The following is a 26,630-nucleotide window of genomic DNA, read 5'->3' as shown; positions in this document are numbered from 1 at the left end:
ATTTGTGGCAACTCCCCGCTGCCTGTTTTGATGCCAAGTCCTCAGTGTGGCCATGAAGGGTCCCGTCAGTCCCTCCGTGTCATCTTGCCTACCTAATTTCTCATGACACCTGCCACCTGCACACAGCGTCCCTTCTTCATGCCTGCGTGACTCCTGCAGTAACGTGTTCTTTCTCTCCCTTTGCTCTGCTGAGAATACCTATACCACTTCTCTCTTCCTAGCCGCGTTTCTTCTTCCAGAACTTTGATCAAGTGCCTTATTCCCACATAGCTACACTTTGCTTTCATCTGTCTTTTAAAAGCTATGTATTCCTGGCCAGGCATGGTGGCTCACGCCTATAACCCCAGCACTTTGGGAGGCCGAGGTGGGAGGATTACTAGAGCCCAAGAGTGCAAGACTAGTCTGGGCACCATAGTGAGATTCTATTAAAAAAATTAGCCAGTGTGGTGGCATGTGCCAGTAGTCCCAGCTACTTGGGAGGCGAGACTGCAGTGAGCTGTGATTGCACCACTGCACGTCAGCCTGGGTGACAGAGGGAGACCCTGTCTCAAAAGCGAAAAACATTCTGTATTCCCAGGGGTTCCCTGTGTGGGCTTAATGGGCAGAGACCCTCGCTGAGTTTGCACCCCCTAGATGTAAAACTAGATTGGAAGTGCCTTGAAGGAAGCTGTTGTTCCAGGTATCATCTGTCCAGTCAGCAGATACTGACTTCAGCTTCATGGCTGGCACCAGGGTAGGGAGAGTCGAGGCTAGGAACTGAATGAGACGCAACCCCTGCCTGGAAGAAGCTCACGGCCGGAGAGCGCCTCCCAGACCAGCTGTTGCCACGCCCATTTGGTGCCGCTCCCACCTGTGGTTGCTTCCCCATTGCCATCAACCTTGACCAGGGTCGCCTTGCTCCCACTTGGAATTTTGGAGGAAGCTTCATCTAGGATCTCTGTTTTCAGGCTGCCCATCCTGATCAGGACTATTTTGGTTGCAAATGGTGGAAGCTGAGCTCAAAGTGGCTTAATCTAAAGTGGAAATGCATTGATTCCGGAGGCATACTGGCTTCAGGCACAGCGGGATCTAGGACTCAAGTGTATCAGTGGGAATCTTTCCTTCCTTTTCTTGGCTCTGCTATCTTCGGTTTGGGCTTATCTCAGGCAGAAGGCTCTGTCCGTGCTGAGAGTTTGGGGGCCTCCAGCGTGAGGCTGGCATCCTACTAACTCAGGATCCTCACGGGAGAGAGGGCTCTTCTTCTACATGCATTCCCACAAGCTCCCAGAATTGGATGTGACTAGACAGGTTTTGGTTACATGCCCGTGTCTGAAACAATCCTGGTGGCCATAGAAATGGGATACACTGACAAGTCCTGCAGCGGGGAGGGTGGGGCACAGACAGTCCCCTCCTGAGGGCGGCTCTTCAGTGGCTGCCCCAGCCTCCAGCCATGCTTCTGCCTGGCTGAAAGAGCCCACTGTTTTGCCCCTCAGCACGACTCAAGCACCTGGCTTGTCCAGCCCCCTTTGCAGTGCTCCCCGCGCTGAGCTTCCCGAGGCCTGTGCCAGCCCTCTTCCTTCCCGGCCAGCTCTGGTGGTCCTGCCACTCTGTGCTCCGTTCCTGCTGGTGCAGCCCCCTTGGCATGCTCACAGCTTACACAGCTTCCTTTCTGCTTTTCTGTTCTGAAGGTTTCACACTCATGATCTTGCTACCCTTTTCTTCCTTTCTTTTTTTTTTTTTTTTTTTTTGAGACATAGTTTTGCTCTTGTTGCCCAGGCTGGAGTGCAATGGCACAATCTCAGCTCACTGCAACCTCCACCTCCCGGGCTCAAATGATTCTCCTGCCTCAACCTCCCAGGTAGCTGGGATTACAGGCATGTGCCACCATACCCTGCTAATTTTGTATTTTTAGTAAAGACAGGGTTTTGCCATGTTTATCAGGCTGGTCTCGAACTCCTGACCTCAGGTGATCTGCCTGCCTCAGCCTTGCAAGGTCCTGGGATTACAGGTGTGAGCCACTGCTCTTGGCCCTTGCTACCCTTTTCTGATGCATTCATCCCTCTGCTGCCCCAGGGAGAAGCAGTGCCTGGGCTGGGGACCCTTCACAGTGTCAGATCCTGTGCACAGCTTTGCACGCTGTAGACACTCCCCCAGCACTGGCTTGTTAGCTGTGGAGATGGATTCCAAGAGACCGTAGCCTGGGGGAGGCGGAGCCTCTGCAGTCAGCATCTGTTGGCAGAAGGCCTGCTGCATTCGCCTCCTGGGGCTGCTGTAACAAAGCACCCCGACCTGGGGGCTGAAAATAACAGAAATGTATTCTCTGGCAGTTCTGGAGGCAGAGTCTGACATCAAGTTGCCAGGCCCATGCTCCCTCTCAGGGCTCTAGGGGACTCTCATGCCTCTTCCAGCTTCCAGCGGTTGCTGGCAACCCTTGGCATTCCTTAGCTTAGCTTGTAAATGCACCGCTCAGCATCTGTGTCCATCGCCACGTTCCCTTCCTCCCTGTGTGTCTCCATATGACCTTCTGAGAGGGACCCCAGGCATTGGATTTAGGGGCCACCCTCACTCCGTGTGCCCCAATCTTAACTAATTCCATCTACAAAGACTCCATTTCCAAATAAGGTCACATCCTGATGTCCCAGTGGGCACGAATTTTGGTGGAGGGGGGCATTGTTCAAACCACCTTGAGCCAAGCCCTGCTCCAGGTTTTGGGGTTCTGTCCCTTGGGGAGGTACTGACATCCCAGTGAGTGAGGGCACCCAGACAGGGAATCAGCCAAAGGTGAGATGAAACCTCTGATGGCGATCAGTGTCATGAAGCAAATCAGCAGGGCAGGGGGAAGAGAGGGCGACAGGGGGCAGGTCCATCGAGGCCGGCTCTGGCTGGGTCTGAGTGTTCGTAGGAAGAGGCGATGAGAGGCAGAGGGAGGAGACCACAGGGAGCTGGTCAGCAGGAAGGGGGCCCCTGGCGACCTCAGTGAACACCGGCGAGGCAGGGCTGGGGCCATCAAGAGCCACTGCATTTGTCCTGGATGGAGTGGGTGGGCACTGGTGGGCCAGTTGAGGAAGGTCAGAGTCAGGGTGGCTGCCTGGTGCTGGAGGCCCCATGCATGGTGAAGTTTTCTGTTCCACCAGGATCACTAAGGTTGCCACATTGGCCAGAGCCCCTTAGATCCCCGCTAGGGTTCAAACTAACCTGTGAGGACTGCACTCTGCCCAGAGCCGGTGGCCGCCCAACTACCAGTGCCTCTTCTCTGAGCCCAAGTTTTACCCACCCCCTGCCCGCCCTGCAGCTGAGGAGAAGAAGAAGCTGGCAGAAGAAAAGGCCATGGAGATAGAGGAGCAGAACAAGGTCATTGCCGTGGAGAAGGCCGAGGCCGAGACGACCCTGGAGGAGGTCATGCCCATCTTGGAGGCCGCCAAGCTGGAGCTGCAGAAGCTGGACAAGTCAGACGTGACCGAGATCAGGTAACGCGCCGGGCCTCCATCCTGGGCTTCCCTTCCACCTTTGCAGGCCAGCAGTTCCCATCATGGTGGTGACCAGGAACTTACAAAGGAGCTGACGCCATGTGCCGCCACTGTGCCTGGCTCTCTCCATGGTGGGCGCTGTTGCCCTCATGTTTGGATGAGGAAAGTGAGACCCAGGGAGATGAGGCAGGCTCCCCAGGCATCCAGGCCCTCCAGCTAGTAGGGAGCAGGGCCTGCTGACCTTGAACCCAGGCCAAGGGAAGGATGAAGCGCAGTAAAGCAGTGCCCTTCACAGAACACGTAGGGTAAGTGTCCGCCCTCAGCAGGGGCTGAGCGCTGTGAAAACTGCTCAGCAGAGATGTGTGCATGCCGTGGCCGGACTGGCAATGTCCGAATCCATCTCCAGCCAAGGGGGCTTTCAAGGCGGGTGAGAGTACGTCACTACTGAGGCACCCACACATCTTACAAATCAATCTGTAAAATGACCCAGTCTCTCACACCAGAGGGCTCGTCTGCTGTCAGCGAGGGTGCCTGGTGTGGCATGGACTAGCGAGCTTTCTTCCCGCATGGCCTGGCCTCCCTGGGGCACTGTTCCTGGATTTTGATGGTCAGTTGAGTCTTGTGAGTAAAGCCTCAGAAGGGAACACTGTCCTGGTGCCAGCCTCTGCCCACCACCTCTGCCCCCATGCTGCCCAGCCCCGCACAGAACCCCCCAGGGCCGGAGCCTCAGCTGTATCCTTCCTCACTCTTTGTCCAGAAGGAGATCAGTGCTCCCGGCCCCACACATGGGCCTCACAGCTGAGAGGCTCCCGTTCCTGGGTCACTAGTGGGCTTCCATGCTGAGCTCCCGGCGGAGCGGTGTGCGTTCCCTGTGCGTCCTGTTTCTCTGCCTCTGAGCAGCACTCCTTGTCCAAGGCCGCGCCCTTGTTTTCTTGTTAGTGAAAGGTCTGTGAATCTGAGCACAGAATTCAGCACATTCCAGGACAGGGTCCCTGGGTCATTCTTGGAAGGTCACCTGGAGGTGCCGCTGTCGTCAGCAAAAAGTCCTTATTTCAGTGTCGAGGATGGTGTGAAGGAAGGGGTAAGGATAGCTGTGTCAACACTTGAGCACTAAGCGTTGGACGTGTAGGCTGAGGTGCCAGGCCACCCGGCAGAGGGCAGAAGACACGATCTGCACACGCATTCTCCAGGGGAATATCCAGCTACCAGTGACATGATTTGGGGTACCGCTCCCAGGTCAGCAGCATAGAAACATCGTGAGAGCAGAGACTGGGAAGGATTTTTGAAGGGGATTTACTTGAAGAGAAGGAACTGTGAGTCCCTTCCATCAACCCAAGGCGGAAGGGTGGGAGGGAGCTTCCATGGGACCAAACAGGGAGCTTGACACGTGTCCCCTGCAGTGAGCCCGGCATCGTGGACAGGTGCCCAGCCCACCCCTGAGAAAGCCAAAGTACAAAAGGAATGATTTTTATACATTCATTCACGGCTCTGCCTCTTTGCTGGGTGACGTTTGGCAAGTCATTGAACCTCTCTGTGCTCCAGTTTCTTCATTAAAATACAGATGATAAGAATTGTCTTGGCTGCATCAGGGTCTTCATGAGGATCATATGAGCCCCTATGTGAAGAACTGGGCTGGGCATATGGTCATAGCCATGTAAGCATCAGCCATGATTATGGCTTCAATATCCAAAAAGTATGCTGGGAGAAGCCCACGGCCACTGTGTCCCCCGTCAGCCTTGGCCACCTTCCCAGGCCGCAGCAGGTGGTACGGGTACATCGTTTCTCATGTACACGTCCCGAGGATGTTCATGCACGACCAAGGCGACCAGGTACACAAGGGTCTCTTCTGTTCCTGACTTCAGGTTCTGAGGGTTTGGAGAGCAAGGGATACCTGCAAATCCTTTTTCCTTCTTATATATACACATGGTAACACTCTATGCGTATTTTTTTCTGCATCTTTTCTGCTTAGCAACGTATTTTGGATGTCTTTTGCATGTTGATATATGATGCACTTGCCTGATATTTTAGAACATTCTCTCAGATTCCATTGTGTGGCTGTGCCATAATTTATTTAACAAGCCCTTAGCAATGAGCTTGTTAAATAAACTGACCGTGTCTCTAGTCTTTTGCCTTTACAAACAGCGTGGCAAAGAATCAACCTGACCATACTTGATTGTGCACCTGGGCGAGTCCATCTGCAGGGTACATTTCTGGAAGTGGAATTGCTGGGTCCCAGGGCGTAGGCATTTATACTGTTCATAGCTGTTGCCTGATCCCCTCTGTGGGGATGGAACCTATTTATCCCCACCAACACTCCTAATGAGTAGTACCTGCTTTTTCCTACACTCACCAACAGGGGGAGGATCACATGTTTGGGTTTCTGCATATTTATTTGTGTAGTTTTAATTTGCATTTCTCTTAGTATGAGTGAGGCTGGCCTTTTTTTTTCCATATGCGAAAAATGTGTCTAAGAGTTATGTGTTTTTGCTTTTCTTTGAACTTGGTTTGCTTATCTGTTGGGTCGTGGCTATTGCTGCTTTTTATTTCAAATCCATTTCCAGGGGCTTTTGATATAATGGGGAGATTAGCTTTTCATCCATAAGGTGAGTTGCAATCTTTTCCCGGTTTGTCATGGGCCATTTGATTTTGTTTATGAAGTTTGTGTGTGTGTTTCTGCCATGTATGTGCATTTTTATGTGGCAGATTTTAGCAGTATTTTATTTTATGGCATTTTTAAAAATTTATTTGAGATGGAGTCTCGTTCTGTCACCCAGGCTGGAGTGCAGTGGTGTGATCTCGGCTCACTGCAACCTCTGCCTCCAGGACTCAGGCGATTCTCCTGCCTTAGCCTCCCAAGTAGCTGGAATTACAGGAACCCATCACCATGCCTGACTAATTTTTGTATTTTTAGTAGAGATGGGATTTCACCACATTGGTTGGGCTGGTCTTGAACTCCTGACTCAGGTGATCCAGCCCCCTCAGCCTCCTAAAGTGCAGGGATTACAGTCATGAGCCACTGCGTCTGGCCTTTTTTGTGGCTTTTGGATATTGTGTCCTAGTTAAAAGGCCTGATCACACTGCAAGAGTGTAAAATAATTTCCCCATTATTTCTTTTTGTACTCTTATGGTTTTATTTTTTATATTTAAATCTTTTATCTATTGAGGATATTTTTCCTCGGTTTCCGTGTGAGTTTGGATCCAATTTGAGCTTTTCCAGATGACTAAAATCTGGCTTTTTTCAGGTCATGTGGATGTTAAGCGCAATGAGCCAGCACTTACATCTTGACAATTTTATAATCTTTTAATTCCTTAAAAAGTGATTCCTTCTTATAATAATCAATCCTCTTTGTAGAAATCATTAAATGTTAAGGCAGGAAGACAAAGAGTCATGAAGATTAGAAGTAGATGTTTCTCTAACTATAAAAGTATCAAAGGCTGTCTTTGTTGCGGGCTTTGGATTTTACTTTTCTTCCTTTCATTCATTCGATAGTCGCTGGGTGTCTGTCCCCCACCTGAGCAGGCACTGGGGCCGATCAGCAGAGACATAGGCAGGCAGGGCCTTCACTGCAGGGAGCGGACACTCTGGTTTTTTTTTTTTTTTTTTTTATTGGAAGCCCACGTGTATGTAAAAATGATTTAGGATTAGTCAGAAAGGAAAGGTCTTGCTGCTCCCACGGTGGATGGTGGGGCCTGACCTAGTCATGGTCATGGAGGGCCGAGGGCACCTTCCCCGAGGCTGCAAGGAAAAAGTGGAGGCCATTGGTGTGTCTGGGGTAGAGTGCTGGGAGCTGGGGAGTGGGGCTTATAATGATCGTTTTCTTCTAGGAAGGGTAGCGTATCATTCTCTCTCTCTCATTCCCGAGTTTGGTTGGTGATAGAAGAAAGGAATGGAACAGACATCTCCATTTCTCTGGACTTGAAATCTCAATATTTCAAAGACCTCGCTCGCCCGGCACCGTGGAAAGTGCCGTGTTCTGGGAAAGTGAGCGTGGCCTGTAACCCAATAGCCGAAAGCTTCACTTGGTGGACTCAGGATTTTGGAGCTGGAAGGTTCTGGATCTGTGTCCCTACTTTACAGATGCAAAACCCGACCCGGCTGGTTCCTAACTTGCCCAAGGGCTCAGGACCCCGCCTCTGCCTGGGCTCTCATCCTTCCCCAGCTGCTTGTTCACAGAGCAGTGGCTGGACCTGGTTTCCACTGGCCCTGAAGGGACCTTTTAAAAACCCTTGTCCGTGCCTCCGGCTTTCCTAAGCAGCCGACACCAGCATAATTGAGCCTTTCCCGGGTGACTCGGGCCATTTCTTTCATCACTGGGCTTTGTGCTGAAGTCTGGGCGCCCTCCCTCCTGGCGTTGCCCTGGCTTGTCCGTACACTGTGGGGCCCTCTCTCCTCTGCTCTCTGCGTGGGGGTGGGTGAGGTTCCCAGGTCAGGAGGGGTGGGGGATTTGCTCACTGCAGAAAGCCTCCAGGCTGCTTTCAGTCTGCTCAGGCTGTCTCCTCCCTGTCTCTGTCTCTTCCCTGTCCTCTCCCTGTCTCTGTCTCTCTCCCTGTCTGTCTCTCTCCCTGTCTCTGTCTCCTCCCTGTCTCTCTCCCTGTCTCTGTCTCTCTCCCTGTCTCTGTCTCTCTCCCTGTCTGTCTCTCTCCCTGTCTCTGTCTCTCTCCCTGTCTCTGTCTCTCTCCCTGTCTGTCTCTCTCCCTGTCTCTGTCTCTCTCCCTGTCTCTGTCTCTCTCCCTGTCTGTCTCTCTCCCTGTCTCTGTCTCTCTCCCTGTCTGTCTCTCTCCCTGTCTGTCTCTCTACCTGTCTCTGTCTCTCTCCCTGTCTGTCTCTCTCCCTGTCTCTGTCTCTCTCCCTGTCTCTGTCTCTCTCCCTGCCTCTGTCTCTCTCCCTGTCTGTCTCTCTCCCTGTCTCTGTCTCTCTCCCTGTCTGTCTCTCTCCCTGTCTCTGTCTCTCTCCCTGTCTCTGTCTCTCTCCCTGTCTGTCTCTCTCCCTGTCTCTGTCTCCCTGTCTCTCTCTCTCTCCCTGTCTCTGTCTCTCTCCCTGTCTGTCTCCTCCCTGTCTCTGTCTCTCTCCCTGTCTGTCTCTCTCCCTGTCTCTGTCTCTCTCCCTGTCTCTGTCTCTCTCCCTGTCTGTCTCCTCCCTGTCTTTGTCTCTCTCCCTGTCTCTGTCTCCTCCCTGTCTCTCTCCCTGTCTCTGTCTCTCTCCCTGTCTCTGTCTCTCTCCCTGTCTCTGTCTCTCTCTCTCCCTGTCTGTCTCTCTCCCTGTCTGTCTCTCTCCCTGTCTCTGTCTCTCTCCCTGTCTCTGTCTCTCTCCCTGTCTGTCTCTCTCCCTGTCTCTGTCTCTCTCCCTGTCTCTGTCTCTCTCCCTGTCTGTCTCCTCCCTGTCTCTGTCTCGTCTCTGTCTCTCTGTCTCTGTCCTTGTGCACGTGTCTCCCTTCTCTGTCCTTCCATCCCCCTCATTCTTCTCTGACTCACCCCAGCCTCCCACCTCAGCGCACATGCCGGGCCTCCCCCACGCTGCTTCCCTGCCTCCTGCCCTTCTCTGCTCCTTTCCTTCCCCTCCTGCTTTGCCGCGTCTGCACTGTTCTTCCACTTCCGTCTTTCCTCGCGGTGTTGGCTGCGAGACTCCTGTGGCTTTCATTGACCTTGCCCGGCAGTGGGAAGCCCCAGGCCGGTTCCTTCTCGGGCCTTTGCACCAGCACTGCTGTTCTGTCTCCTGTTCTGTTGGGAGTTCCACTTCTCCAGAGGGCCAGGGAGAGTGGAAATCTGAGTTCTGGAGGAGTGGAGTGATGGTCTAGTCTCATCAAAGCCACAGAAAACAGTTACAGGGCAGCATAGCCTGGGAAGAGCCCAGGATGCAGGCAAGCCAGGCCTCCCAGGCAGCGTCACACAGCCAGTCATGAGGGTTCCCAGGGCCCTGCCTCTTCATCTAGTACATGGGAAAGAAGATGCTGGTGGTGGTGCTGGTGGTGATGACAGTAATGCCGGCAGCGCCATTTATAGTCGGAGGGATCAGCCAGGGGTGTAATGAAAACACAGATGCTCAGGCTCCACCCTGACCCTCTGATCCAGACTCCCTTGGGGCGACCCGGCTTTGTATTTTAATGCTGCCTGCCCCCTACCATGATTCAGCTGCGTTCCAGGCGCCTGGTCTGGAACATGAGAGGGGAACCCGGCCCCACCCTCGGGGACACTCCCACCCAGGAGTGCGATTTGTGTGGGGACCTGGCTTCCTTTGTTTCCACGCAGAGTCAGCTCCAGGGATAGTGTTTTGGTTGAGCTGTTTTTTCTGGAGCTCTCTTCCAGGCTGACCCATGTGTGTCTTGGTTTCTTGCCAGGTCGTTTGCTAAGCCCCCGAAGCAGGTGCAGACGGTCTGCGAATGCATCCTCATCATGAAAGGCTACAAAGAGCTCAACTGGAAAACCGCCAAGGGCATGATGTCTGACCCGAATTTCCTGAGGTCTCTGATGGAGATTGATTTTGATTCGATTACACAGAGCCAAGTGAAAAACATCAAAGGTGAGTATAGCCGTGTGGGAATCGCCAGGGTGGATCTGGGTCTGGCATCTCAGTCTCTGGGACAGGGAAAGAAGGCAAGGAGGTTTGTCACAGGAGCCCTCCCCTTGCAGTCAGATGGTGTCAGATGGTATCAGATGGAACAGGCGACTATTGGTCACCAGGAAAACAGCAGCCCCATGACGCCACCCAGGGAGTGTGGCTGGGGATGGGCACCAAGCCCACCTTGTTCTGTTCAGCGCTAGTCCTAGTTCTCCCTGTCGGGAAACAAGATCATCTCGCTGGAACCGAGCCCGGCCTTGTCTTCTGCGCGTCTCATCCAGTGCGTGTGCAGGAGCCCAGAGCTGCTCTGACCTTGGCTTCCCGGCTTTCTCCTCTTGTCAGTATCGAGTCTTCTGGAGGTCCCTGGGGAGTGGGCATGGAGGGGGGCGGCATCACTGACGGCCAGCCTCTACCCCATCTTTGGCTATAGCACTGAGTTCCCTTTGAACCCAGTTCCTGACCCTGCCCAGTGCTCAGCCAGGCGGTGATGGTGGAATGTGTTACTCTTTGCAAAAAGCAATACAAGTTCACACTGGGTTTGATGGCTTATTTAGACTCTTATCATCAAACATTTTTTCTTAGTCCCTTAAAAACAAAAGCAAACTCAACACAAATGACCCCAACCACTAGAAAAATGCAAGGTAGTCCCTCCGTCTGAATCTTCATTGGGTGGACTTCCAGCTGGGGTGAGTGTGTGGGTGAAGGTGACATAGGTAATGGCCTGTGAATTCCAGTTAGCCACCTGGGTGCCCAGTTGGGAGTCTCCATTATGCCCGGGGTTCCCGGCGTGACACCTGCGTCCCAGGTAGCAGTAAACCATGCGCCTTGCCCACATCTGAAACATCCGCTTATGCGGAGCCCATTCTGGTCTGGCACCACGCGGCCCCTGAAGGAGAGCTGCGTGCGTTCTGCTCACAGGGCCCCTGAGGAAGAAGAAACCAGTTACGCTTACTTTGTCCACGGGCAATTTATTCCCTATTTTATGAAGCTTGCACTCATAAAAATGATTGCGTGTTTCACGTTAGGCCTCTTGAAGACACTCAATACTACAACTGAAGAAATGGAAGCCGTCAGCAAAGCCGGGCTGGGGATGCTGAAATTCGTCGAAGCTGTAATGGGCTACTGTGATGTTTTCAGAGAAATCAAGCCCAAAAGAGAGAAGGTATTGCCCGACTGTAGGACTGCCACAACACTGCCAGCAGACCCACTTAGAGTCAGAATTAACACGTACACACCTTTGCTGAAAAGATTCTCCCAAGGTTCTGACTTTAAACTTATGCGGTTTAAGTGGGGCGTGGTGGCTCACACCTGTGATCCCAGCACTTTGGGAGGCTGAGGTGGGTAAATCACTTGAGGTCAGCAGTTTAAGACCAGCCTGGTCAACATGTTGAAACCCCATCTCTACTAAAGATACAAAAGAAAAAAATTAGCTGGGCATGGTGGTGGGCGCTTGTAATCCTGGTTACTGGGGAGGCTGCGGTGAGCTGAGATGGTGCCATTGCACTCCAGCCTGGGCAACAGAGCAAGACTCCATCTCAAAAAAAAAAAAAAATGCAATTTAGACATTCCCCCCACCCCCTAATAAATGATAATCCTGAAACACAACTATCATTTAGGCATCGCACAGCTGGTAGACAAAACTGAGGTCTGATTTTCAACCTGCATGTGAAAGCGTAGCATAAAAGATGTTTAGGCCAGGCGCAGTGACTCTCGCCTATAGTCCCAGCACTTTGGAAGGCCCAGGTGGGAGGTTCGCTTGAGCGCAGGAGTTGGAGACCAGCTTGGGCAACATAGTGAGACCCTGTCTCTACAAAAAAAATTTTAAAAATTAGCCGAGCATGGTGGCGCACACCTGCACTGCCAGCCACTTGGGAGGCTTCAGTGAGCCGTGATTGTACCACTGCACTCCAGCCTGGGTGACACAGTGAGACCCTGTCTCAAAAAAAAAAAAAAAAAAAAAACATGTTTAAAGTTGTTTCTCTAGGGTCAAGGCAGAGTTTCTCAGTGGCAGCACTGTTGAAGCGCTGCCTGGGTCTGTCCTGGCACTGGAGTGGTTTAGTCTTACCCCGCTGGATGCTAGCAGGACCCTCCCTCCAAGCTGTGACATCCAGAAATTACCGAATGTCCCCTGGGGACAAAACTTGTCCTAGTCAAAAGCAGCGGGGCCAAAGTGACATGTAGATTACAAAATACCAAGTGAATAAGGCTGATTTGATCGTCTGGAGTCATATTGTGACCTTGCTTTATAGCTCAGTTTTATTATTCAGAAAACTTAGAACTAATAGAAATACTGTTATTGTCTATGGTATATTCTTCTGAGGTTTATTTTTTATTTTTTTATTTTTTTTGAGGAGTTTCACTCTTGTTGCCCAGTCTGGAGTGCAGTGGTGCGATCTCGGCTCACTGCAACCTCTGCCTCCAGGGTTCAAGCAATTCTACTGCCTCAGCCTCCCAAGTAGCTGGGACTACAGGTGCATGCCACCATGCCTGGCTGATTTTTGTATTTTTAGTAGAGATGGGGTTTCGCCGCACTGGCCAGCCTGGTCTTGAACTCCTGACCTCATGATCTGCCCGCCTCAGACTCCCAAAGTGCTGGGATTACAGGTGTGAGCCACCTCGACCAGCCAATTCTTCTGAGTTTTTGACTTAGAACCACAATGTCATCTTACTGTGGCCTCAGTACACATGAAAGTAAAACCATATGATAACTTGGGTGCCGGGTATCTTCTAAAGGGACATAGAGTTTTTGCAGCAAACAGTTGAAGAAACTAAGAAGCCATGGGTCATCCATCTTAATTAATGGGACTGTTTGATATTTATGGCAGAAGGTGGCTCCAAAAAGCACAGACACCATTAGAGAGGTTTGGACATGTGGCCTGGTTGGAGGCCATTGGATCCCAGCCCCACCATGGTCCTTGTCCCCATCTTTTTGCAAATGGTCTTCACTTAGGTGGCCAGGCTGGAGCGGAATTTTTACCTCACTAAACGGGAACTGGAAAGGATCCAGAATGAGTTGGCAGCAATTCAGAAAGAGCTGGAAACGTTGGGTGCCAAATACGAGGCCGCCATACTGGAAAAGCAGAAGCTGCAGGAAGAAGCCGAGATCATGGAGAGGCGGCTGATTGCTGCCGACAAACTCATCTCGGGCCTGGGGTCGGAAAACGTCAGGTCAGCGCGGCTCACGAGCCCCCCTGTTGTGGTTTGTAAATGGACGTCACCCACAGAGTTTCTCGCCATGTTGATTTTTTATCTCATGTTGTGTTTTTAATGTGAAAACCATGTGACCAGGTCTTATTTCATTATTATCATGTTTATGGTGGCTAATGACTATTTTATAGACTCTTGCTTTCATTAGGTACTGAGTGTTATTTACTAATTACTCTGGGTTGAGGAGGCAGTGCAGCTGTGGAGCCAGGGAGACATCCGTAGCATTCAGCGAGGTGCTCTGGGTTTTGGGAGTGTTTGCTTCTTGGTGACCTTTAACCCCTGGGTTCTTTCTAAAAGAGTCTGTGGGAGAAGCCCATCTCTGTCACTGCACAGATGCCATCCAAGGGTCCCAGTGGTTTGTTCAGTCCTGGGCTTCAATCTGAAGAAGTGATGGGGCTGTTTGACATTCGTGGGCAAGACCGCTTGGCCACAGCTTATTCACCAAATAGGGCAACAGTTTTGCACCTGGCATCTGTAAATGTGGTGTGGAAAACACTGACAAATGTTGTCTGCATGCGAGAAACACAGTTTTCAATATTTCTAAACCTGAGTCCTGGGCATGTGCTGGAAGAGGCCAAATGAAACGGATGCTTGCTTTTATCTTGGGTGGAATTCAGTCCTCGAGAGAAGCCAGAACTTGTTAGCTCTGCTGGGCTGGTTAATATGCCTTTGATTAAGGCTTCGGAAACAATGTGATTACTGCTTCATGTGATCCTCACGATGTGATTGCTACTTAATATGATCCACACCGTGGGATTACTGCTTAATAAAGACCACAAGCCTTTCCCGAGCCGCTGCTTGACACTGGCTCCAAATGCCAGGTTCACTGGGGTGGGGAGTTGCAAGATGAGCTGTTGGTCTCTGTTCCCCACGAGGAAAGAATATCTCAAAAAAATGTTTCTGTCTGGCTAGCCCTGTTAGCAAGGTGTCGAGTTGCTTCTTCTGGAATGTTCTTTTGGTTGTGGCCGGAAGGTAAACTACTCACAGCAGCCTCCCTCTCCTCTGGTGCCAGGTGGCTGAATGACTTGGATGAGCTGATGCACCGGCGCGTGAAGCTGCTGGGAGACTGCCTGCTGTGTGCGGCTTTCCTGAGCTACGAGGGAGCCTTCACCTGGGAGTTCCGAGATGAGATGGTTCATCAGATTTGGCAAAATGACCTACTGGAGCGGGAGATCCCCCTGAGCCAGCCTTTCCGGCTGGAAAGCCTGCTCACGGATGATGTTGAGATTAGCAGGTGTGTGTCGCCCGGAGCCAGCAGGAGGGAGGGGACGCCTTAGCACAGGGGCTCTATGTGCGTGTCACCCTGGAGGGAGGCGATGGCCTGGGGGGCGTAGCCAGGACCATAGCTGGCTTGACTGCCTGGAAGTGGCAGGAGGAGTTGCAGACCCAGTCTGGAGCTGTTCTCTCTGGAGTACAAGGAGGTTTGTGAAGCCTGGAGGTAGGAAGATGGTTCTGGAAGGCCAGTCCTGCCACTCGTAGTCTGTGGCTCACAGATCGGTGAGAAAAATGCATTTCCCAATGGCCGTTTCTTCCAGGTGGGGGTCCCAGGGCCTTCCCCCCGATGAGCTCTCTGTTCAGAATGGCATCCTCACCACCCGGGCCAGCCGCTTCCCTCTCTGCATCGACCCCCAGCAGCAGGCCCTCAACTGGATCAAGAGAAAAGAGGAGAAGAACAATCTGCGGGTACGGCGGCTCCTCCTGGGGCGACTTCTGCCCCCACTGCCCGTTCTCTGGAGAGGGTCCCTCCTGCCGCTGTACCTGGCAGCCCCTATCCTCCTTGAGGCCAGGCTGTAAATGCTCCCACCCTGACCCCACGCGGAGCCCTCCCCCGCCTCTGCCTCCACCCCTTGGGTCTGCCAGGGCAGCTGGAACCACCTTGAACTCACATCACCCCTCTCAGGCTGCAAGCAACCTGGAGGTGAAGCTCCTGCTTTTCTCAGCCTCGTGTTCCTCTGCCCGGTGTGGGGCTTGTGGGCTGGGTGCTCAGTCACTGTTCTTTGGAGCTGAGGTTGGGGACGGGGACGCAGTGAGGAGAGGTGAGAGTACTGTAATAGCTTCATGCAGATGGAGCTCACACAGCACAGCATTCCTCCGCCGAAAGCATACAACTCAGTGTGAGTTTGAGCATGTTTACAGAGCTGTATGCCAATTACCAGAGTCAATTTTAGAACATTTTTATTATCCCCAAAAGACATGCTGCATCCTTTAGCCTTCACGCCTCCAGTCCTTCCATTTCTCCCTTCCTGAGCCCCCGGCAGCCACTCATCTTCTTTCTGTCGTGAATCTGCCTCTTCTGGACATTTGCTAGGATTGGAATCAGACACTATATGGCCTTTTGTTCTGGCGCCTTTCACTCAGCATGATGCCTTCAAGGTCCGGCGTTGCTGTAGCGCGGTCAGTGTGCCGTTCCTTCCTCGGGCTGGATTCTGTTCCGGTGTGTGAATGGAACACATGGTGTACATCCAGCCACTCAGTGTTGGGCTGTTCTCACTTTTTGGGTGTTTGAAGAATGCCGCTGTGAACATCGGTGTGCACGTTTTTACATGGACATATGTTTTCAGTTCTCTTGGGTTGATAGCTAGGAGTGGAATTGCTGGGGCGTCCCAATCACTTTTTGCTGAACTAATGAACAAATGAATGATTTTCACTTTTAGCTTTTCCTTATTTTTTCTGGTCCTTGATCCCAGGTATTTTCATGCTGTTAGGGGAAGCCCATTTGTGTTCCAAGGTCAGGGGAACAGCCTGCCTCTAAAATGCACATGTAGCTATCGTGGAGCAAATACTGTGAGTGCAGGAACTTTCCTAGACTCCCTCTTCCCTCAGCCTGCCAGGGAGCGCTGAAATTGTCCGCCCGCTCCTGGCCCAACTCCAATGTCTACGCTGTCTCTTAAAGGGGAAGGGTTCTAGCTTACAGGGAGAGGGGCTGAGGAATCCCCTCCCTTTCCTCTCCACCCTGTTTGAGCAAGATCCTGCGTTGAGCTTGGACCTCATGGTGTGTGCACGTTATATACCCCTTGCTGCTCTCTTCTTTCCACCTCTGGCCCCTCTAGGTTCCTGGCTCATCCGCTTCCCACTTCCAAGCCCTTCCCTGGTTATATTTGGCAGGGCCACAGTTAAACATGCTGGGTTTCCGCATCTGCCTCCCCTCTCTTCCAGGTCTGTTCCTTTAACGACCCTGACTTCCTCAAGCAGCTGGAGATGTCCATAAAGTACGGGACCCCTTTCCTGTTCCACGATGTGGATGAATACATCGATCCTGTGATTGATAACGTCTTAGAAAAAAATATAAAAGTCTCCCAAGGACGGCAGTTTATCATCCTGGGAGACAAGGAAGTTGACTATGATTCAAATTTCAGACTGTATCTAAACACCAAGCTGGCCAATCCCAGATATTCCCCATCCGTGTTTGGGAAAGCCATGGTGATCAACTACACGGGTAAGAATGTGTAGAACCTCCATCGTTTATTAAGGTGGTCATTATGGAGACCACAATCGGAGATCGAGGCTTTCATGGGATTTCATTTCACTCAGTGACCCCAGCTCATTCTCATAGGCACATCTGGACTAGTTGGCTCTTAATGATTAGGTACCACTTAGAAGGTGTGGGGCCACGAGTTACATGTCCTGAGACACGCTGAGACCAGGCCACGGGCTCATGTGTTCACACGTGGAATGGGATGGGACCTCTGTCTGTGGGGGCAGGAAGTTACTCTCTATTCCTGGATTTAAAATACAGGTTGTGATTTTGAATTTTTATTCTTCCTGTCAGTTGAATTCTGATAGAAATTGGATGTTATTTCTCACGTTCTCTAAGGTTGTCATGCACCTGCTTAAACACATTGATTTGATTTGGATGACCTACTTTCCTTCCTTTTTTCTTTGCTCACTCTTTCTTTCTTTCTTTTTTTCTTTCTCTCTCTCTCCATTTCTATTTCTCTCTTTCTTTCTTGCCTTTGCCTTCCCCTCCCTTTCCTTCCTTCCTTTCCTTCCGTCTCTCCCTCCTTCCTTCCTTCCTTCCTTCTTTTCTCTTTCTCTCTCCTTCCTTCCTCCCTCCCTCCCTCCCTTCCCTTCCCTTCCCTTTTCTCAGATGAGGTTTCTCTGTGTTTCCTAGTCTGGTCTCAAACTTCTGGGCTCCAGTGATCCTCCCGTCTCTGCCTCCCAAAGTGCTGGGATTACAGGCATGAACCACTGTGCCAGGTCTGGGTGTACTTTGAACAATGGCCCCCTAATCTGTGGAAGCCTGGGTTTTCTTTCAGTGCGTTTTTTCTTTTCGCCCACCACTCTGCACCACAGCGTCGCTGTTCTGCTCTGTGCCTGCCGCTGTGCTGCTGTAGAGTGACTTTGGTGGGTGGTGAATCCTCATGCCTCCGACGTGCTGGCTGAGACCCACACTAAGCTTGGCCCATCACAGCAGGGCGGGGGGAGAGACCAGTGAGCAGCTCGTCAGGGGCTGCAGGTGCTGAGGGCCTCTCGCTGTCCCCCACAGTCACTCTGAAGGGCCTGGAGGACCAGCTGCTGAGCGTGCTGGTGGCTTACGAGAGGCGGGAGCTGGAGGAGCAGCGGGAGCACCTTATCCAGGAGACCAGCGAGAACAAGAACCTGCTCAAGGACCTGGAAGATTCCCTGCTTCGGGAGCTGGCCACGTCCACCGGGAACATGCTGGACAACGTGGACCTGGTGCATACCCTGGAGGAGACCAAATCCAAGGCCACAGAGGTAGCAACCACAGCAGAAAAGGCCCTGGGCCAGGCGGGGCCTGCATGTGCCCTGGGAGCGTCCATTGCCTTGTCTATTCAATGAGAAAGCGGGGCTCTGTGATCTCAGGGATAAAAAGCCGCCTCTGTTGGGATGTGCTGTGGGGAGGAGAGTCCTAAAGGTGTTCCCAGTGTCCCTGGCACCTCAGGTCAGTCTCTGAGAGTGATAGAAAACTCAGCCCTAGGCAGAAGAATTGCCTGAACCCAGGAGGCGGAGGTTGCGGTGAGCCAAGATCGTGCCCTTGCACTCCAGCCTCAGCCTGGGTAACAAGAGCGAAACTCCGTCTCAAAAAAAAAAAAGGAAAAGAAAACTCAGCCCTGCCTGCTTAAGTCAACAGGGACGTTATCTGCTGAGAAAGCTGAAAAGTCCAGAGATAGCTTCAGGTGGGGCTGGATCCAGGACTTCAAAAATCCCAGGAGGACTTGGTTTCTCTCCATTTCTGGGCCGGGCTTTCTACTGGGTTGGCTTGATTCTCTGCCAGCTCCCCACATGGTCATAAGGCTGGTCTGGCCTCACGACCTCGCAGGTCCAAACCCAAAGGGATAAGTGAGAATCTTCCTGTTCCTACCGTGAAGGTTCTGAGAGTCACTGGAGTCACATTTCTACTCCATACCAGTCCTGGGAGCTTGGGGATGCTAGGCTCAAGTTGGCTGGGCCAGGGTCACATGGTCTTCTCCCGGTGTCAGGGATGGAACCCCATATATGGGATGAAAAGGGAGAAGGCAGTACTTGGAGACTTACAAGCAGCGTTACTAGAGGAAGGGGCCATAGGTGCAGGGGTGTCAGCCACAAATACCCACCCCATCCTACAAGAGGGTGGGCCGTCGGTCCCCTGCGGTCCCTGGATGCTTTCAAAGCCCTGGAGCGTCGCACATACCTCTCTGCTGTCCCCTCCCCTCCTGCCCTCTGCCCACTTCTCAGCCTTCCTGTTCCCAGGGTCACTTGTTCTTTTCTTCAGGTCTCAGAGAAACTCAAGCTAGCGGAGAAGATGGCCTTGGACATTGACAGGCTGCGGGACGGCTACCGGCCGGCGGCCAGGAGGGGGGCCATCCTGTTCTTTGTGCTGTCCGAGATGGCCCTGGTGAATGCCATGTACCAGTACTCCCTGATCGCCTTCTTAGAGGTCTTCGGGCTGTCACTGAAGAAGTCACTGCCTGATTCCATTCTCGTGAAACGCCTGAAGAATATCATGGACACGCTGACCTTCAACATCTACAACTACGGCTGCACGGGTGAGCCCTCTCCGAAGAGGGGGACAAGTGTGGCGAGTTTGGTGTGCCAGATGTGGCTTTAAGGAAACTTGGTCGGTGAAAATGGAAACTTACCAAATGGCATTTTTTTTTTTTTTTTTGAGATAGGGTCTTGCTCCATCACCAGGCTGGATGCAGTGGCGCCATCACAGCTCACTGCAACCTCCACCTCCTGGGCTCAGGTGATCCTCCCACCTCAGCCTCCAGAGTAGCTGGGACTACAGGGCATGCCACTATACGCAGCTAATTTTTGTATATTTTGTAGAGATGGGGTTTCACTGTGTTGCCCAGGCTGGTCTAGAACTCCTGAGCTCAAACAATCCAGCCACCTCGGCCTCCCAAAGTGCTAGGATTACGAGGTGTGAGCCATCATGCTTAGCTCCGAATGGCATTCTCAAGTGTGATGATTCATGTTACAGGAGGAATGTTTAAAGCACCGAATTTTAAGTTAGCAGCTTTGTTGAGATACAATTTACATGCCATAAATCGACCATTTAAAAATGTACAATTCCGTGATTCATAGCATATTCATAGAGTTGTACAGCCACCACTACTCTCGCTCTGGAACATTTCCCCAACCCCACAATGAAATCCCATACTCATTAGCAGTCCCTCCTTGTTCCCCGCTTCTGGTCCCTGGCAGCCACCACTCTGTGTTCCGTCTGTGTGGATTTACTCGTTCTGGGCACTGCATGTCACTGGAATCATACGGTATGTGACTTTTCCTGACTGGGTGCTTTCACTCCGCATCATGACTTGTAGGCTCATCCGTGCTGCTGCGTGGGTCATTACTTTCTATGGCTGACTCACCTTCCGTGTACGGACAGACCACCCTGTGCTTACCCACCCATCACTTGATGGGCATTTGGGTTGTTTCGCTTTTTTGCTATTAAGACAATGCTGCTGTGAACATGCTTGTACAGGTTTTTGTGTGAATGTGTGGTTTTAATTCTTCTGGGGATATATCTAGGAAGGGAATTGCTGGGTCATAGGGTAATTCTAGGTTTAAGTTTTGAGGAGCTGCCAAACTGTTTTCCGACGTGACTATGGTATATTTCAACCCCTACATGATTGATTTTTTTTAAAAAAATTTTATTATGGAAAACATATACAAAAGAGAATATTGTCATGATCCTCTTCACACCCTTCACCCGGCAGTGATCAGCTCTGGATTTGTTTATATGTAACAGGGTTTCCCATCCACACAGATTATGTTGAAAATTTGCTTCATATTCACATCACTTATCTGTAAGTATGTTAGTTTGTGTCTCTGAAACAGAGGTCAGCAAACTTTCTGTAAGGGGTCAGATTGTAGGCATTTTAGGCTTTGAAAGCTGAGTAATTTCTGCCACAACTACTCACTTCTGCCATTGTAGCACAAAAGCAACCATTGGACAATATGGAAGTGAATGGCCATGACTGTGTTCCAATAAAACTTTAGTAGCAAAAACAGGCGGAGGCTGGCTTTGGCCCCTGGCTTGTGGTTTGCCCATCCCTTCTCTAACATAGAAGGATTCTATCTCAAAACATAGACATAAAGCCATTATCACACCCTCAAATTAATAATTCCCTAATATCATCATATACCTAGTTTTCAAATGTTCCCAATTGTCTATGTCATAGTTCACATTTGTTTAAATGAGGATCTCAGGGACCAGGCACGGTGGCTCATCCCAGTACTTTGGGAGGCCGAGGTGGGTTGATCACAGGGTCCGGAGGTCAAGACCATCCTGGCCAACATAGTAAAATCCCATTTCTACTAAAAATAAAAAAAAATACCTGGGCGTGGTGGCACACACCTGTAATCCCAGCTACTCGGGAGGCTTAAGCAACAGAAATCAGAGTCTAGCTCTGATGCCCAGGATGGAGTGCAGCAGCACGATCACAACTTACTGCAACCTCCACCTCCCAGGCTCAAGTAATCCTCCCACCTCAGCCTCCTCAGTGACTGGGACTACAGGTGCACGCCACCATGCCTGGCTCATTTTTATTTTTTGTAGAGACAGTAGTCTTGCCACGTTGCCCAGGCTGGTCTCGAACTCCTGGGCTTAAGATATCCTCCTGCCTTGGCCTCCTAAAGTGTTGGGATTAGAAGCATAAGCCACCATGTCTGCCCCACCCCTTGCATTTATTTGTGGAGGAAACCCGCGTGATTGTTGGGTTGCTTCTCATAGTCTGAATTTTGCGGCTCGCATCTCTGTGGTGTGTCATTGGGGGACCTCCCAGATGCCAATACTGTAGTTCTTTTCTCATGAGACTTTAGGATTCCCCAGTGAAGAGTCTTCAGCCTTTTCCTAGAGTCTGTAATCCTGGCTGCCAGCCTTCTTGGAACCATGTGATAAAGAAGGCTGTCAATTCCAACATTTATTGTGAAAACTTACTGAAAGCCATATTTTCAGTATGGTTTTCCCTCAGCTATGCCTGGTGTTCCCCAGTGTAGAGACCCTGCTTTATCTTTTCCACAGTTCACTTGGGTGGGGCAGGCCGTTGCCTAGCAGCATGGGGTGAGGGGATCTGGGATCTGACTGCTTGTCAAACAAGTTGTCCACCCATCTTCCTGTTTTTAGCCTGTATTCACCCACACTTCCAAAGGATCTGGTACTGCCAGTTCCTGAGCTTTTGATGTGTTCTATGGTATGCATCTCAGCTTCATCTCCTCCTCATGTGAGAGTCAACTTTCTCAGCTCTGCTGAATCAGTTATCACTTGTCCATCTGTCTGTAGCTTGGAATTTTTTTTTTTTTTTTGAGACAGAGTGTTGCTCTGTCACCCAGGCTGGAGTGCAGTGGTGCGATCTTAGCTCACTGCAACATTTGCCTCCTGGGTTCAAGTAATTCTCCCGCCTCAGCCTCCTGAGTAGCTGGGACTACAGGTGCCCGCCACCACACTGGCCAATTTTTTGTATTCTTAGTAGAGACAGGGTTTTGCCATGTTGGCCAGGCTGATCTTGAAATCCTGACCTCAAGTGATCTGCCCACCTTGGCCTCCCAAAGTGCTGGGATTACAGGTGTGTGGGATTACGCCTGGCCTAGCTTGCAAAATGTTATTGCTATTGTCTTTTCTCCAATTTTCTGGGAGCGTATATCTTTTTAAAAAACTCACCATTAGCTTTGCACAGTGGCAGTATCGCAGCCAATGAGGTTTATCCGAGGTGCGATTATTGCTGATTGAAAACTTTTCCCAATACCCCACCGTGACGACTTGAAATATAATTGGTGTTGGCAATTTTTGGCAGTCTCTATGGAGACGACTGAATTACAAAAAAAAAAAAAAAACAAAAACACTCACCGTTAGACCAGGCGCAGTGACTCACGCCTGTAATCCCAGTACTTTGGAAGGCTGAGGCAGGCGGATCTCAAGGTCAAGAGATGAAGACATCCTGGCTAACATGGCGAAACCCCGTCTTTACTAAAAATACAAAAATTAACTGGGCGTGATAGCGTGTGCCTGTAGTCCCAGCTCTCGGGAGGCTGAGGTGGAAGAATTGCTTGAACTCTGGAGGTGGAGGTTGCAGTGAGCCAAGATTGCACCATTGCACTCCAGCCTGGCGACAGAGCGAGACTCCATCTTTAAAACAAAACAAAACAAAACAAAAAAAACCTCACCATTTCAGTTGGTTTTGGGAAGGGAGTTGGGATAAACGCAGAATGGCCATTTTTAACCAGGGGTCTGTAGAGTGACCTCTAGAAAGCAGAGGGTGGGTAAGGCACGCCCATGTCCCCACCCAGTCCTCTTTTGCTGAGACACTGTACTTCCTGACAGTGATATTTCACATGCACCAGTGCTTGGTGTATTAGTTTGCCATGCCCACCGTAACAAAATACCACCGACTGGGTGGCTTAAGCAACAGAAATGTATTTTCTCATAGTCTTGGAGGCTGGAAGTCCAAAATCAAGGTGAGTAGATTTCCTTTCTCCTTAGGACGCTCCCCTTGGCTCGTAGGAGGCTGTCTCGCAGCTATGTCCGCATGGGGTCTGTCTTCTCTGTGTGCGAATCCCTGGCGTCTCTGTGTGTCCAAACTTCCTCCTCGTATAAGGACACCGGTGAGGTCGGACTGCACCCACCCTAATGGCCTCATCTGAACTTTAACAGCTTTCTAAAGACCCTGTCTTCAATACAGTCAATACTTTGTACACCTATAAAGTAGAATTCAAATCACAAATTTTGAGACACATTTGTTTCCCCCAGGAACACATGTCTTCTGTTAAAAAGCAAAAAAGAAGCAAGCTGGTATTTTGCATCCATCAATAAAGAGTCTGTTGATGGAGTGTGCATCCTCTGCAACAGAGGTTGGCAGAACCCCAACCAGCATCCAAATCTGGCCCACTGCCTGTGTTTGTAAATAAAGTTTTATTGGAACAGGGCCATATCCATTTGTATACATATTGTCTGTGGCTGCTTTTGTACTACAATGGCAGAGTTGAGTGGTTATGACAGAGACCATCTAGCTTCCAAAGCCAAAAGTATTTACTATCTGGCCCTTTGTAGAAAGTTTGCCAACACTTCTTCTAGACCCTAATGGACAAGCACGCACACTGGAGTCAGGCAGATAGCCCGCCTTCGGTTGAGAGGGTGGCTCTGTGTCCCTGCTGTACCAGCCCTCACTGGCTTTTCCTCTTCCCAGGACGGTGTGATTGTACCTCCTGCAGTCACGGCCATTTCCGTTACATACAGGAGCATGTCACTACAGACTGCACTTGGGCATGACCTAGGAGTTGAGCTCATGTTTTCTGCACTTAGATATTTGTGGACATTAGGTGCAAAGAGGGCTAAATGCAGCCATACCCAGTTTGAGTGTTTCATTTTATTTCACTTACATTTAAGCACAGTGGGCTTAAGAAACTCAGTTTTTTAAAGTGAATTTTAAGAAATCAATACTCACCTGATGTTTCCCTCCAGGGCTGTTTGAGAGGCACAAGCTACTCTTTTCCTTTAATATGACCATCAAGATAGAACAAGCAGAAGGGAGAGTCCCTCAAGAAGAATTAGATTTCTTTTTAAAAGGTAATGAATCTGCCTAGCCTCATTCCTCCCGTCTCCTTGCCCACACGATACATGTATATAAGTTTGTCCATTAAAACAAACAAGAACAAAAATTCTCCTTAAAACGTGGCTTTCAACAGCACTGCATTTTTCACTATTCCAGTTGAGCATTCCAGCCTCAGAAGTGGTTCTGGTGGAACTCGGAGCAGCCAGCCTCTGGCTCCGGGCCACCCTGAGGCTGGAAGCTCGATGCTGCAGTGAGCGCCAGGTTGGTGTCACTGGTGGTGACGAGGGCAAGCCCAGACCACTTCCTCTTTCCACTCTCCTTCTTGAGAAGTGGACTTTTTCCAAAAGTGAGAGAAGTCAAAGCAGAGTTGCTTGCTTTGTGTCAGCAGCGCAATGGCTGTTTGCTTCTCTTCTGTTGTGATTAGGAAACATTTCCCTGGAGAAAAGCAAAAGAAAAAAGCCCTGCGCTTGGTTGTCCGACCAAGGATGGGAAGATATCATTCTTTTATCAGAGATGTTTTCAGACAACTTCGGGCAACTTCCTGATGATGTGGAGAATAATCAGAATGTCTGGCAGGAGGTGAGCACACGTTCCCTTTCTCCTCCTCTTCTTCCCCACACGTCCACAATCTCCAAACCTGAACTGTGGCCCAGCCCCTTAAAAGAAGACACTCCTTTGAGTCATCCATTCAGTGTGTAATCAATGCCCTCTAACATCCTGGTTGGAATTCTCCCTTGGCTAATTCAGCTAGGTGTATGGGAGATCCAACCATCTACCTGTCCACCCATCCTTCCATCCATCCATCCACCCACCCACCTACCCACCCATCCATCCACCAACCCATGCATCCAAGAAATAGTTATGGGTATCTACCATGTACCATGTCCCTTGATGGGCACTGGGGACTCGGTGAATAAGATTCAATTCCTTCCTTTCTGAATTTCATAGTCTTTGGGGGTGGAGAATGACAGATCTGACCAGGTGGCCCTCAGTTCTACACCTATAGATTCTCATCCCTTTCCACCTTCGCACACAAATGGGGACCTCTGTCAAGTCTGAGTTGATGCCGCCATGAATATTCTTTGCTTTTCCCAGTGGTATGACCTGGATTCATTGGAGCAGTTTCCCTTCCCCTTGGGTTACGATAAGAACATCACCCCTTTCCAGAAGTTGCTTATCTTGCGCTGTTTCCGTGTGGATCGGGTCTATCGGGCAGTGACTGACTATGTGACTGTAATGATGGGAGAGAAGTAAGTGTGTCATTTTGCTGATTTGCCACTTTCTGTGGGGTGGAATCTCTAGCATCCTCCCACCTTGGACTCAAAGCAAGCAGGCTGACCAGCTCCCGAGACAGCTGTCGGCACCCTGTCTGTGCAATATTTGATAGCCAATATTCTAGAATTCTTCAGTCTTCTAGAACTCTTCAGTCTTCTAGAAGAGTGCTATTTGCAAGAAATTTGATGTGAGCCACATATGCAGTTTCAAAAGTTCTAGTAGCTACATTAGAAAAGAAATGGGCACAATTAATTGTAATAACATGCTATTTAACTGAATATATTAAAATTATTTGAATATATAATCAATAGGAACACGATTGAGACATTTTACATGCTTTTTTTTGATATTAAGTCTTCAAAACCTAATTGGAGTCACACTTACAGCATATCTCAGTTGCAGCTAGCCACATTTTAAGTGCTGAGTAGCAGCATGTGCCTCGTGGCCACTGCACTGGATGGTGTAGCTCTAGCATGGGGCGCAAGGCTGGGCAGAGAGCATGGGGCTGTGGCTCAGATGTGCCCTTGCAGCCAGCAGGGCTGGTCCCTGGCCCTGGGTCCTGGTCCCCGGGTCCTGGTCCCTGGGCAGCTGCCCTTAGCTCCTGCTGACTGATACCACGTGCTGTTGGGAACCCAAAGTGGCTGGATCCTTTGACACTGAAAGAAGCTAGGACTTCAGCTTTTTACCTGAAATCTCCCAATATTTTTGTGTTGGCAGTGAATTTTAAAATGCATATCTGAGTCAAGTGTGGTGGCTCACACCTGCAATCCCAGACTTCAGGAGGCTGATGCAGGAAGTTCGCTTGAGGCTAGGAGTTTGAGGCCAGCCTGGGCAACATAGCAAGACACCACCTCTAAAAAATAAAAAATAAAAAAAGTTAGCCAGGCGTGGTGGTGCACACCTGTAGTGAAGGCCTGGACAACAGAGTAAGATTCCATCTCTAAATTTAAAAAAGAAGAAAAAAACCCACACATAAAACTCAAAACTCAAGATGTGCACCATCCGGGACACGCTTGTGGAGCTGCTGGCGTGGAACCTGAGGGTTTGGTGCTGTGGGCAGGTCCACCTGGAGGGCAAGTGGGGCACCCAGCGCAGCACAAGCCGACTGAATCGAGTGTGCAGGGCGTGCAGAGAAGTCCCTGTCAGCCAGGA

The 26,630-nt window shown here is 50.5% G+C and overlaps 1 protein-coding gene and 1 non-coding gene across 3 annotated transcripts in view; both read left to right on the top strand.

The window, feature by feature from the left end:
• Positions 1–26,630, top strand: part of DNAH10 (dynein axonemal heavy chain 10) — a 175,775-nt gene that overhangs the window by 139,904 nt on the left and 9,241 nt on the right. For both annotated transcript variants that reach the window (XM_039471919.2, XM_074402071.1), the window contains exons 57-68: positions 3,272–3,446; positions 9,782–9,963; positions 11,028–11,164; positions 12,953–13,170; positions 14,222–14,443; positions 14,745–14,892; positions 16,366–16,645; positions 17,696–17,925; positions 18,923–19,196; positions 24,113–24,217; positions 24,628–24,782; positions 25,299–25,453. In XM_039471919.2, the coding sequence (XP_039327853.2) occupies positions 3,272–3,446; positions 9,782–9,963; positions 11,028–11,164; positions 12,953–13,170; positions 14,222–14,443; positions 14,745–14,892; positions 16,366–16,645; positions 17,696–17,925; positions 18,923–19,196; positions 24,113–24,217; positions 24,628–24,782; positions 25,299–25,453 (2,281 nt within the window). The remainder of the gene's footprint in view (positions 1–3,271; positions 3,447–9,781; positions 9,964–11,027; positions 11,165–12,952; positions 13,171–14,221; positions 14,444–14,744; positions 14,893–16,365; positions 16,646–17,695; positions 17,926–18,922; positions 19,197–24,112; positions 24,218–24,627; positions 24,783–25,298; positions 25,454–26,630) is intronic.
• On the top strand, positions 22,320–22,460 carry LOC120365247 (U4 spliceosomal RNA). The gene has a single exon (XR_005580250.1). It is a non-coding gene; the product is annotated as a U4 spliceosomal RNA (small nuclear RNA).

The sequence above is a fragment of the Saimiri boliviensis genome, chromosome 7 (genome assembly GCF_048565385.1).
Source record: "Saimiri boliviensis isolate mSaiBol1 chromosome 7, mSaiBol1.pri, whole genome shotgun sequence".
NCBI lineage: Eukaryota > Metazoa > Chordata > Mammalia > Primates > Cebidae > Saimiri > Saimiri boliviensis.
Note: the sequence above shows the minus strand (reverse complement) of the source record. Positions and strands in the feature narration are given on the sequence as shown.